Source organism: Leptodactylus fuscus, chromosome 4, assembly GCF_031893055.1.
Source record: "Leptodactylus fuscus isolate aLepFus1 chromosome 4, aLepFus1.hap2, whole genome shotgun sequence".
Classification (NCBI taxonomy): Eukaryota; Metazoa; Chordata; class Amphibia; order Anura; family Leptodactylidae; genus Leptodactylus; species Leptodactylus fuscus.
Genome location: NC_134268.1, coordinates 167,096,749 through 167,109,136, shown reverse-complemented (window position 1 = coordinate 167,109,136; position 12,388 = coordinate 167,096,749). Strand labels below are relative to the sequence as shown.

The 12,388-nt window shown below is 39.5% G+C and overlaps 1 protein-coding gene across 1 annotated transcript in view; it reads left to right on the top strand.

Annotated features, from left to right (window-relative positions):
* Positions 1-12,388, top strand: part of RBMS3 (RNA binding motif single stranded interacting protein 3) — a 508,182-nt gene that overhangs the window by 478,252 nt on the left and 17,542 nt on the right. The window contains exons 9-10 of the mRNA XM_075271372.1: positions 3,240-3,336; positions 6,836-6,886. Of these exons, the coding sequence (XP_075127473.1) occupies positions 3,240-3,336; positions 6,836-6,886 (148 nt within the window). The remainder of the gene's footprint in view (positions 1-3,239; positions 3,337-6,835; positions 6,887-12,388) is intronic.

Genomic DNA, 12,388 nt, shown 5'->3' with positions numbered 1-12,388 from the left:
GCCAAGGTCATAATGGAAATATTAAAAGGGTGGGCCACTTTCAGACCAATATTTAAAGATCGAAGTTATTGTTTGTACAATAAAAAGTTCTACAATTTTCCAATTTACTTTCATTATCAGTTCATCATGGTTTTCTAGGTCTCTGCTTGCTGTCATTCATTCTGCTTGCTCCCAGCAGATACAGATCAGTCCATGACCATGTGATTTATGGTCCATGGTCATGTGATGGACATACAGGTGCACAGCTCGTTATAGTCACAGCACAATAATCAGACATCTGCCTGCTAACTAAATAACTGTATAACTGTGTGCTTATCACATGACCATGGGCTGTCCATCACATGACCTTGGATCATATATCACATGACCACAGACTGATTTCTATCCACTAGAAGTAAGCAGAATGAATGACTGCAAGCCGAGATGTAGAAATCCATGAGCTATTGATACAGAAAGTATATTGGAAAATTGTAGAACTTTTTAACATTGGCCTCTCGATATTGGTCTGAACATGGCCAACCCCTTTAAGGAGATTTCCTTATTACAACCTTTATAAATATCCATTTTGACTTAGCTGATCACTTCACATCCACGGAACGAAATCCCTGGCAAACAACTAACCTAGGAAAGTTTAACCAGTTATACACGGATGGCTCAAGTTTCACAATTTGGGTACCGTTGCTTTTTAGAGGTATTCAATTTTAGCCTTTAGTGTTGAGCCCCACATGTCCACATGACTGACCTGATGGGGCAATTCATTAAACACAATAATTATCAGTACTATATGCCATCAATTTCGCAGTGCTATATATGTAAAGCCTGCCAGTTGTTAACATATTTCAGTTCAAAGAAAAAATTATGAGTTTAACATTGTTATCATAGTTAACAGCAGTTGAAAACCCAGAAAAGTTGGTCAGCATTGCGAAACAATACGAACAAGAAATGCAGGTGCACATAGCTTTGGCTGCAATACAGTTGAAAAAACTGAAAGTTGTTACCGCACTCTGCTAGCACTAAGGGTATTATTTCAAATACCTACTGTATATAAGGATACATGAAAATGAGGTCCTTGGTAATTTACATTTTGATCACACTGTAATTGTAAGCCCATCTAATCTGCTAGAGGTTGCTTTGACGGGGCAGGTGGGTTTACAATTACAATTTGATCAAAATGTAAAGTACCAAGAACCTCATTTTCATGTATCCTTATATACAGTAGTCATTTCCAATAATGTTCATGTTGCTAGCAGAGAGCAATTGCAATTTTTTGTTTTAGTAATTGAAAATCTGATTGTGTATTTTTGTAAAAACAAAAAAAATAAAAATAAATGTTTAGGCCATGTTAAAGTCTAGCATTTTTATTGTAAGTGAAAATGGAAACTTTTATTGCTTTTATTTCTTTTTTTTATTATGCTTTTTTAAGAACTGCCACATAATCGCCCAAATCAAACTGGCTTTACTGTATGTTACAAAAGAGCTACTGCTTAAACTGTGTGTCTGGAAACGTGTCAAACAAGGATTAGCTTTCAGTCTAACCATAAATTACAACAATTTCCAATGCATCTTGAGATCAGGACAGATTTGTTGTGAGTGGAGCTTTAGTGTGATTCAATCTCTTGAGCGGCCCGTACTACAGCGTTAGCTCCATGGACTGGAGATCCACTTCAGAATTGTGAAGTGACTTCATATTGATTATGGCCCTGACAGCTGAGAAGTTGTGAACAACTCTGTAATAATGTCTGTATCAATTATGGCTATAAAACTTGGTAATAAATGACAACACGGGAGATTTTGAGAGAATTTCTTGCAAATTGCAATTTATGTCTTTTCAAAGCTATTAAATGGTTAGGGAGAAATCCTGGTCACGTGATTGGCTTAGGTAACTAAAACTTAGCATACAATGAAGCTATACTTTATAGTAGAGACCTGGCACAATCATTTGTCTACGGACAAATACTAGAATATATACAGTCGGAGAAATTTACTAAGCAACGAACTTTGAAACATAAATTTATCCAAACCCCCCCCCCAAAAAAAAAAAAAAAATAAAAAAATTTTTTTTATTAAAAAATAAATATATATATATATATATATATATATATATATATATATACATATACATATATATATATATATATATATATATATATATATATATATATTGTTTTTAGAGATTTTCTGCACATTTCTGGAGAGTTTGAAAAAGAGATATGTGACCAGATTTGGAATAACCCCTTACTGCCTGTGCCCTACTATTATATCATGCTGAGTGTATAGTTAACGCTCAGTGCTATAATAGTATAGTGCTTTTATGTCTCAGGTACAGGAACTATGTCTGCGGCATGAATTCAGGGTCTTGGTTGTATTATAGAGCCAGGACTAGCCACAGGAGTTGGAAAATACTTAACCCCTCAGATTCCATAATCTATAGCAATCACAACATCTGGTTGTTTAGGCAGCAAGATCCCCCCCCCCTTCCCCTTCCACCCCTTGGAACCTTTGCAATGATATGGCAAGGTATTGAGGGATTGCCATGGCAGAGAGGCAGTCAATTGACTCCTGGCTGCTTTTCCCTATTGTGTGTAGGGCAACTATGTGCAATGTACTGAAATACAATGTATTGTAGTAAGTCGCAGTGGGAATCAAGAGGTGTCAAGTTCTCCTTGTGGGACAGGAAAAAAAGGAAAGAAAGTGTGAAAAATAAATAAATGATAAAAAGTTTTTAAAAACTACTTTATAATTTAAGAAATGCATGTAAAAAAATAAAGTGAACAAACATGTTAGGTATCCCCATAAATCTGCACTAGCTAAAAATAGCATAGATTTAATAGTGCGTCCACAAACCAACTTAAAAAATGCAAAGAGAATTTTTTTGGGTACAAACTGGACTATGGGGTCCGCTAAATGTTTGCATGAACCTAGTGTAGGCCAGACAAAAGGGGTATAAGAAAAAGAAATGTGTCATGACATTGATGTATACTTGACAACGTGATACCTTTAGCAACTTATTCTAGACAGTAGTGTCTGGGGAATCTGTTAATAAATCCTCTATAGTAATTAAAGGTATTATTTGTGCAAGAAATTATGATATTTGTTTAGGTACATGGCACAACAGTATTGCCACACAAATAAAAACATTTCTTTTCTATGTTGTCCCGGTAAGTTCTAAGGTAAGAAAAGGATGAAGCAAGTTACTGTACCCTTTAATACTATTCCCCATATTCTGTTTCTTTATTTAGATTTTATTCTCCTCCGTACAATATTGCAACAAACAGAATGATTCCACAAACATCCATCACACCTTTTATTGCTGCTTCCCCTGTGTCTACATATCAGGTATGTTCGGTACTCTCTCTCTCTCTCTCTCTCTCTCTCTCTCTCTCTATAATATATATATATATATATATATATATATATATATATATATATATATATATATATATGGTCCTGGGTGTCTGACACATACAGACCTAATATTGATGGCCTATTCTGAGGATAGGCAATCAATGTTAGAAGCTGGAAAAACCTTTTGACATAAATGACCATACATGCAGATGTATCCACACTTAACTGACATCCAACTTGTTAAATGACTTGATTCAGGGCTTCAATTTGTGATGAACCAAATTCAACACCACCTTGTAACATACTAGCTAAACCCTTGAAAGATTGTAGTTCATACATATTATTTCTTTTCAGGGCTGGCCGTGGGACAATAAATATAAAAAAAACTAAAAAAAACTTCACTCTTCATTTTCCAGGTCTCTAGGCTAGATGTGTCAGGTGACCGACACAATCCAATCACAGGCCTCAGAAGTCACCTCTTCACAAACAGCACATCACAGCAGTCTTGTCCCATTTGTAAAGAGATCACAGCTGAGGTCTGTGATTGGCTGCAGAGGTGACCTGGCAAAAACAGGACCTTTATACAGAGGAAAGGAGTTGCTACTTCAGACGATTTATTAAACAATAAAAAATGAATCCAACAATTCCTTTAACCCCTTCCCGCCGATGGCATTTTTTGATTTTCGTTTTTCGTTTTTGACTCCCCTCCTTCTAAACCCCATAACTTTTTTATTTCTCCGCTCCCAGAGTCATATGAGGTCTTAATTTTTGCGGGACAATTTTTTCTTCATGATGCCACCATTAATTATTCTATATAATGTACTGGGAAGCAGGAAAAAAATTCAGAATGGGGTGGATTTGAAGAAAAAATGCATTTCTGCGACTTTCTTACGGGCTTTGGTTTTACGGCGTTCACTGTGCAGCCAAAATGACATGTCCCTTGTATTCTGTGTTTCGGTACGGTTCCAGGGATACCAAATTTATATGGTTTTATTTACATTTTGACCCCTAAAAAAAATTCCAAAACGGTGTTAAAAAATTTTTTCTCTAAAAGTCGCCATATTCCGACGGCCGTAACTTTTTTATACATAGGTGTACGGGGATGCATAGGGCATCTTTTTTTGCGGGGCCGGGTGTACTTTTTAGTTCTACCATTTTCGGGAAATGTTATTGCTTTGATCACTTTTTATTCAAATTTTTATCAGAATTAAAACAGTGAAAAAATGGCGGTTTGGCACTTTTGACTATTTTTCCTGCTACGGCGTTTACCGAACAGGAAAAATATTTTTATAGATTTGTAGAGCGGGCGATTTCGGACGCGGGGATACCTAACATGTATATGTTTCACAGTTTTTAACTACTTTTATATTTGTTCTAGGGAAAGGGGGGTGATTTGAACTTTTAATAATTTTTATATTTTTTTATATTTTTTTTTACTTTTTTTTAATTTTTTTTTGCATTTATTAGACCCCCTAGGGGTGTTGAACCCCAGGGGGTCTGATCACTAATGCAATGCATTACAATGCTAATGCATTGCAATGCATTGCAAAAAATCATCATCTCTTTTGCAGGCTGTATACACCAGCCTGCAAAAGAGAGAATTTGCAGACCGGCTGGGAGCCTTTAACAAGGCTCCCGGCTGTCATGGCAACGGGGGGTCGGCCCTGGAGCATGCCCTGGATCCCTGCCAAAATGCCTTTGACAGCAGCGCCGGAGGGGTTAATGCCTCCGATCGGTCCGGGGACCGATCGGAGACATTAGAGCCGGTTGTCTACTGCTTAAAGCAGTAGACACCCGGCTGCTATGACGGCCGCCCAGCTCCCGGGTGGTCGCCATAGTTACAGACCCGACACGCGCCGTACTATTACGGCGCATGTCGGGAAGGGGTTAAGCCTGAAAATATCTAAAAAAAAAAAAAAACATGGTGTTTTGCGAAAAGCTGCAACCCGGTCTCCTGCGCCCGGTCTCCACTTTCAGGTTTCCGCCTTCTACAGAGAGAAAGACAGGAGACGGAAACCTGGCGGTCAGTTTTCAAACTCAGTCACTTGAATGGGTTTTCAAAATGACAGCTCGTGAGCGTCTTCTGCCTCTCTGCGGTGAAAACCTTTTATTTTAACCAGACACGAAGTCGCACATGCAGGACTTTGTGTCCGGTTAAAAAAAAAATGGTTTTGCTGCAGAGAGGCAGAAGATGCTCATGGGCGGTCACTTTACAAACCTATTCAAGTGACTGGATTTGAAAACTGACCGCCGGGTTTCCGTCTCCTGTCCAGTTTGTCTCAGCAGAAGACGGAAATCTGAAAGTGGAGATCGGGCGCAGGTGTGAACTCACCCTAAAATGGGTTCTCTAGGCATTTTAATTTAATGGCTTATCAATAACATAGGTCATCAATATATTAACTGTGTCCAATATTTACAATCACCTCCAGTCATCTGCATCTATAAGGTGGGTAACACGGCATCAATATAAAATGACCAGAAAGTTCCTGTAAGAATTGCCTATCAATATAAAATGGCTGGAAAACTTCTAACTTGTAATACGCAAAGCTGGACATCCACAGTCAAGAGGGCAGGTAACAAAGAGCACCTTATATTTTAATAGATATAATTCTATTCATGAATTTAAAAAAATAATTAAAATATTAATGAATATTAATGCAAGCAGGACTTTTCTCTTCACATTTTCCGAGTGGAAACTGGGCAGAAACCCAATGGATCACCATTATACTCTATTGGGGTCCGCGGGATTCCACAGCTAACCACTTTTTGGACCCCAAGGTGTTAACCCAGCATCAAAGATAGAACTATTCTTCTCTTTAACACCGTCACAGAGTAAATTGATAAAATTGGAGGATTTTAGGTTCTTGCTTCGTACAAGAGTTAAATGGGAGCTGTATAAATCCAAGTTTGGGAAGCTACTAAGCTTTGCCTAGAAGTGGTAAATCGTGTTTCTGTTGCTGAGATAACACTGTTCTTGACAATATGCAAATGAGCTATTTGACGCAATGGCCACACCCTCATTGATCAAAAGAGCTCATTTGCATATCATCCACATATCTTGGCAATGGAGACACCAATCCACAAAGGAAAGACACAGTTTGAGGTGACTCTAACCTATCTAGGTATGGGCTGAGTTGGTATGCTTGGTTCTGGAGATAGGCTCACTCTTTCAGTAATAGAGCAATTACCATGATTTAGTAAGCTAGTCAGAATGTAATACGTTTATTCGATATTTGTAATGGTATAAGATTGCTTTCAGTATATTTTCTGATTCATTTTGAAGGTATTACATCCATTTTAAGATATCAATGTAATTACAGAATTAAGCAGTACACTTAGAGAAATGACTACAGACAGTTAAGTAGCAGAACAAGCTTTGGGTCTGAAATAGGTTTTCACATTATTTCAGTGAATTCTTATAAAGTCATTAATCAAATACTTACATTATATGGATATCACCTTTTCCTAAGATTACTTTTCTATAATCTAGGTACAAAGTACATCCTGGATGCCTCACCCACCATATGTTATGCAACCAACGGTAGGTAATCCATTACTGACAAATTACCTTTGGGTGGTAATGATCAATGATACTGCGCATACTGATGTAATTAATTGCTATATATATATATATATATATATATATATATATATATATATATATATATATATATATGTTAATATATATATATTAACATAGTGTATTGAATTTGAATCCATAAACTATGATTAGCTGCTATGTTCTACCAAACCAAAATGGTTTTATGTTGGTAAATGAATTTGGCTAACTAGAATTTGCATAGTAATATAATGTATATCAAAAACATACATCATAAAGTACTGTGTAAAAGGTTAGGCAGGTGTGAAATAATGTGTCAAAGTAAGGCTAAGTTCACACCTGTGCCTGATCTCTGCTTGGATTCTGTTTCACATTCCACTTTAAGGCTAAGGCTCCACGTTGTGGAAATGCATCTTTTTTTGTTGTAGATTTTGTTGTGGTTTTTGAGCCAAAACCAGGAGTGGATTGATCATAAGGGAGAAGTATAAGAACTTCCTATATCTTTCCCATTCCTTTTGTAGCCACTCTTGGCTTTGGCTGAAAAAAACGTAACAAAATCTCCAACAAAAAAAGCTGCATTTCCGCAACGTGGCGCTTTAGCCTAAAAAGGCGGTTCCACCAGTGTATCCCATTATTATCTATGGGGTCTGTGGGTTTCAGTGGATAGCCACTTTTTTAAGCAGATTAACAAAATTAAGTGAATTATCAAAAGAGAAAATTAAATTAAATCATTATTAGATGTGAAAGTCTTTGGCCTTCAAAACGGCATCATTTCTTTTAGCTACATATGCACACAGATTTAGGCACAGATGCTTTGCATGAAAACGCAGGTACACTTGATAATCTCAAGATCAAGACTCTATCATCACTTCCATGACTCTCCTCGTGTGAATCGCATGACCACTTTGCAGTAAAAACCACAGAGTGGACACGCTGTGATTTCCAAAACCGGCACAGTTTTGGAAATCGCAGCATGTCTATTATATCTACGGAAATGCCAGCAGCCTCCCCATAGATATAATGGTAACAGAATGTCCGTGGAGGAAAACTCAGTAAACTTTCTGTTTAAAGCGCTGTGGGAAGAACTGCAATGCATTTCCACAGCGTTTTTTCCCGCAGTGCTTTAGCGCTGAGGGTCATCCCATTGGGCCTTAGTCTAACTTTGCAGCAGTTTTCCCACACCTGCCTAAAGCTTTTGCATAAAACTGTACATTTATAACATGTAAAGAGACAAGCATCTTAATCAATACAGTATAAATACATTATATTAAAAGCACGTTGATATCTTTATTGTTGGTAAACCATTATATACTGCATTATATATATTTAAAGGGGAAACAATAGTTTTTTTCCCCTCATTATTAACACTTGCATAAAATTTGGAGGATGTTTTACCCTTTTTTTATTTGATTTTTTTCTTATTTTACATTGGGACAATTGATGAATAAAATAATACCAGTTTCTTTTACTGTTGCTCACATCCTTGTTTCACAGTTCAATTGTTTTTTGCTTCATTTATTGCATCCCATTAAAACATTTTACATTTTGTGGAAATTGAGAGCCATCATAATATACATTCTTTTAAAGGGATTCTATCATTAGAATCCCGTTTTTAGCTAAACCCACATAGGAATAATCTTAAGAAAGGCTATTCTTCCCCTACCCATCCTTGTGTTTGCCGCCTCCGCCTTCCAGTATGTTCACAGGAAAATGGCCGACTGCACCCACTGCACATGTCTGTCAGCCATTTTCCTGTGGCCTATGCCGTTTGGCCACAGGAAATGGTGACGGATATGTGAGTCAGCACTTTTTGAAGAAGACGTGACGGAACGAGGAAGAAGAGGAGGAGACCAAGAATAAGGCAGCACAGAGAATGCCCCCAGTGCTGTTTGGCCGGGTTCACACGTGAATAAATGCACGGCCGCAAACTAGCGCGGCGCATATGCTCCCCGCTCCCATTGAAATGAATGGGAGCGTGTACGGCACGCAAAGGGTCACGCGGCATCTACGTGCCAAATCTCGCGGCACGTAACTCCGTGTGAACCCGGCCTTTGAGTGCTGGGGACCGCCCTCAGTGCTGCAAGAAAACTAATTAGCATATGGATGAAAACCGGGATATCTAAGGAACAGCGGCACGGAGAAGACATCTAAAGGTAGGGGAAGAATAGCCTTTCTTAAGTCTATTCTGAAGTGGGTTTAGCTTAAAATGGGATTCTAATGATAGAATCCCTTTAAGGTTTTTTAAATGCGACAAAGTATGCTCTGTGGCTTACCTTAACAGAGTCCTAAGTCTTCCATGTTCCATTTTGTGCAATATTACTGTGGCACTGTATTTTCCATAGTAAGGCATGCAAAGGTACAAAATAAGATTAGTTGCATAAGCTCACATTCACACCAGCTTCTTCTGCTCCATGCTGCTACTTCTGAGTATCTAAGAGACAGAAGAGAGGAACAAAATCTCCTCTTCTCTGTGTACTATGTATAGCAGACATACCTTGTACTCTGACAATAAGAGATGGAGTCTACTGAGGAAAAAACTGATGATAAATGCAAGTTGTATACTGGTCAGATGTAGTGTTTTATCTCATGTCTGCAGCTGCTAGCTCTTGTAGTGTCACTTGAAATAACAGCTATCCTTTAGTGCAGTCCATACTGCATGGAACAGATCTTGTATGGCAGTACACATAGAACCTGTTTTGCTCTGCATTGTGTGAACCCATTATACAAATAAGTTCTCCTTGATGGAAAAAGTAAAACTGACTCTACTGCCACCCTTTGGAAGGTGGATCCCTGTAGATCAATGCCTGGCATTAAATCCGAATCTGTAAACTGTTGTTTTGGGGTTATTGCCCCTCATTAGTGCAAAGGAGGGTATTAGTATGGCTGGCTGGGACTTTATAGATATGTTGAAGAAGGGTTGATTTGTTTTCTTATGGGTACTAGGGGTACTCAACTAATTTTCCCGGCTGCTGTACTACTTCATGCACATGGCTCTTTAAACTGAGTGCTCATATATGGAATAAAAAAATAAATAAATACACTTTTTAATAGATGCACAAAAGGCAAATTCTGGTTTGACTATTAATCCATAAAATCAAACCAGTCTGTCAAAAGAATTTATAACAACATAATGACTTTTATACAATAATTGATACTGTAACTCACTTGTCACTTAATATAACAGATTAAACAGTGATAATAAAAAATACACTATAATCACCTTTATATTAGCTATTGTACTTTTAGCATGCTTTCAAAATTAGGACTTGGCGAACATAATTTATGCCTAATGCCAAGAAAATGGAAGCTCCCTGCAGATTTTCCTTGGTAACATGGGAAAGTGCTTTCATATGTATATTATAATAATGCAATGAACAGAAGAAAGATTCTTTGTTTAAAATATCATATTTGTTCAATCATAATGACGTTGCTACTAATGTAAATGTCGTATCAATGTAAAGTGGCATTTATAGTGCATAGAATGTAATACATTTCACAAGGGGAATATTTTTTTCTATGAATGTTTTAAATGTTATCAGTAGAGATGAGCGAACAGTGTTCTATCGAACACATGTTCGATCGGATATCAGGGTGTTCGCCATGTTCGAATCGAATCGAACACCGCGTGGTAAAGTGCGCCAAAATTTGATTCCCCTCCCACCTTCCCTGGCGCCTTTTTTGCACCAATAACAGCGCAGGGGAGGTGGGACAGGAACTACGACACTGGGGGCATTGAAAAAAATTGGAAAAAGTCATTGGCTGCCGAAATCAGGTGACCTCCATTTTAGACGAATAGTGGATTTCAAATCCGGGTCATATGAGAATGTGAACTTTGTGACTATGAGACAGGGATAGCTGTACAGGCAGGGATAGCTAGGGATAACCTTTATTTAGGGGGGAATGTTATTAAAAATAACTTTTTGGGGCTCTATCGGGTGTGTAATTGTGATTTTTGTGAGATAAACTTTTTCCCATAGGGATGCATTGGCCAGCGCTGATTGGCCGAATTCCTACTCTGGCCAATCAGTGCTGGCCAATGCATTCTATTAGCTTGATGAAGCAGAGTGTGCACAAGGGTTCAAGCGCACCCTCGGCTCTGATGTAGCAGAGCTGAGGCTGCACAAGGGTTCAAGCGCACCCTCGGCTCTGATGTAGGAGAGCCGAGGGTGCACTTGAACCCTTGTGCACCCTCGGCTCTGCTACATCAGAGCCGAGGGTGCGCTTGAACCCTTGTGCACACTCTGCTTCATCAAGCTAATAGAATGCATTGGCCAGCGCTGATTGGCCAATGCATTCTATTAGCCCGATGAAGTAGAGCTGAATGTGTGTGCTAAGCACACACATTCAGCTCTACTTCATCGGGCTAATAGAATGCCTTGGCCAGCGCTGATTGGCCAGAGTACGGAATTCGGCCAATCAGCGCTGGCTCTGCTGGAGGAGGCGGAGTCTAAGATCGCTCCACACCAGTCTCCATTCAGATCCGACCTTAGACTCCGCCTCCTCCAGCAGAGCCAGCGCTGATTGGCCGAATTCCGTACTCTGGCCAATCAGCACTGGCTAATGCATTGTATTGGCGTAAATGAAGCAGTGCTGAATGTGTGTGCTTAGCACACACATTCAGCTCTACTTCATCGGGCTAATAGAATGCATTGGCCAGCGCTGATTGGCCAGAGTACGGAATTCGGCCAATCAGCGCTGGCTCTGCTGGAGGAGGCGGAGTCTAAGATCGCTCCACACCAGTCTCCATTCAGGTCCGACCTTAGACTCCGCCTCCTCCAGCAGAGCCAGCGCTGATTGGCCGAATTCCGTACTCTGGCCAATCAGCGCTGGCCAATGCATTCTATTAGCCCGATGAAGTAGAGCTGAATGTGTGTGCTTAACACACACATTCAGCTCTACTTCATCGGGCTAATAGAATGCATTGGCCAATCAGCGCTGGCCAATGCATTCTATTAGCGTGAACTGAGTTTGCACAGGGGTTCTAGTGCACCCTCGGCTCTGCTACATCAGATTGCTACATCTGATGTAGCAGTGCCGAGTGTGCATCAGATGTGTAGTTGAGCAAAACTGACTCAGCACTGCTAAGTCTCTGCATTCGCATAGGAATGCATTGGCCAGCCTTCGGCCAATCAGCGCTGGCTCTGCCGGAGGAGGCGGAGTCTAAGGTCGGACCTGAATGGAGACTGGTGTGGAGCGATCTTAGACTCCGCCTCCTCCAGCAGAGCCAGCGCTGATTGGTCGAGTTCCGTACTCTGGCCAATCAGCACTGGCCAATGCATTTCTATGGGGAAAAGTTAGCTTGCGAAAATCGCAAACTGACAGGGATTTCCATGAAATAAAGTGACTTTTATGCCCCCAGACATGCTTCCCCTGCTGTCCCAGTGTCATTCCAGGGTGTTGGTATCATTTCCTGGGGTGTCATAGTGGACTTGGTGACCCTCCAGACACGAATTTGGGTTTCCCCCTTAACGAGTTTATGTTCCC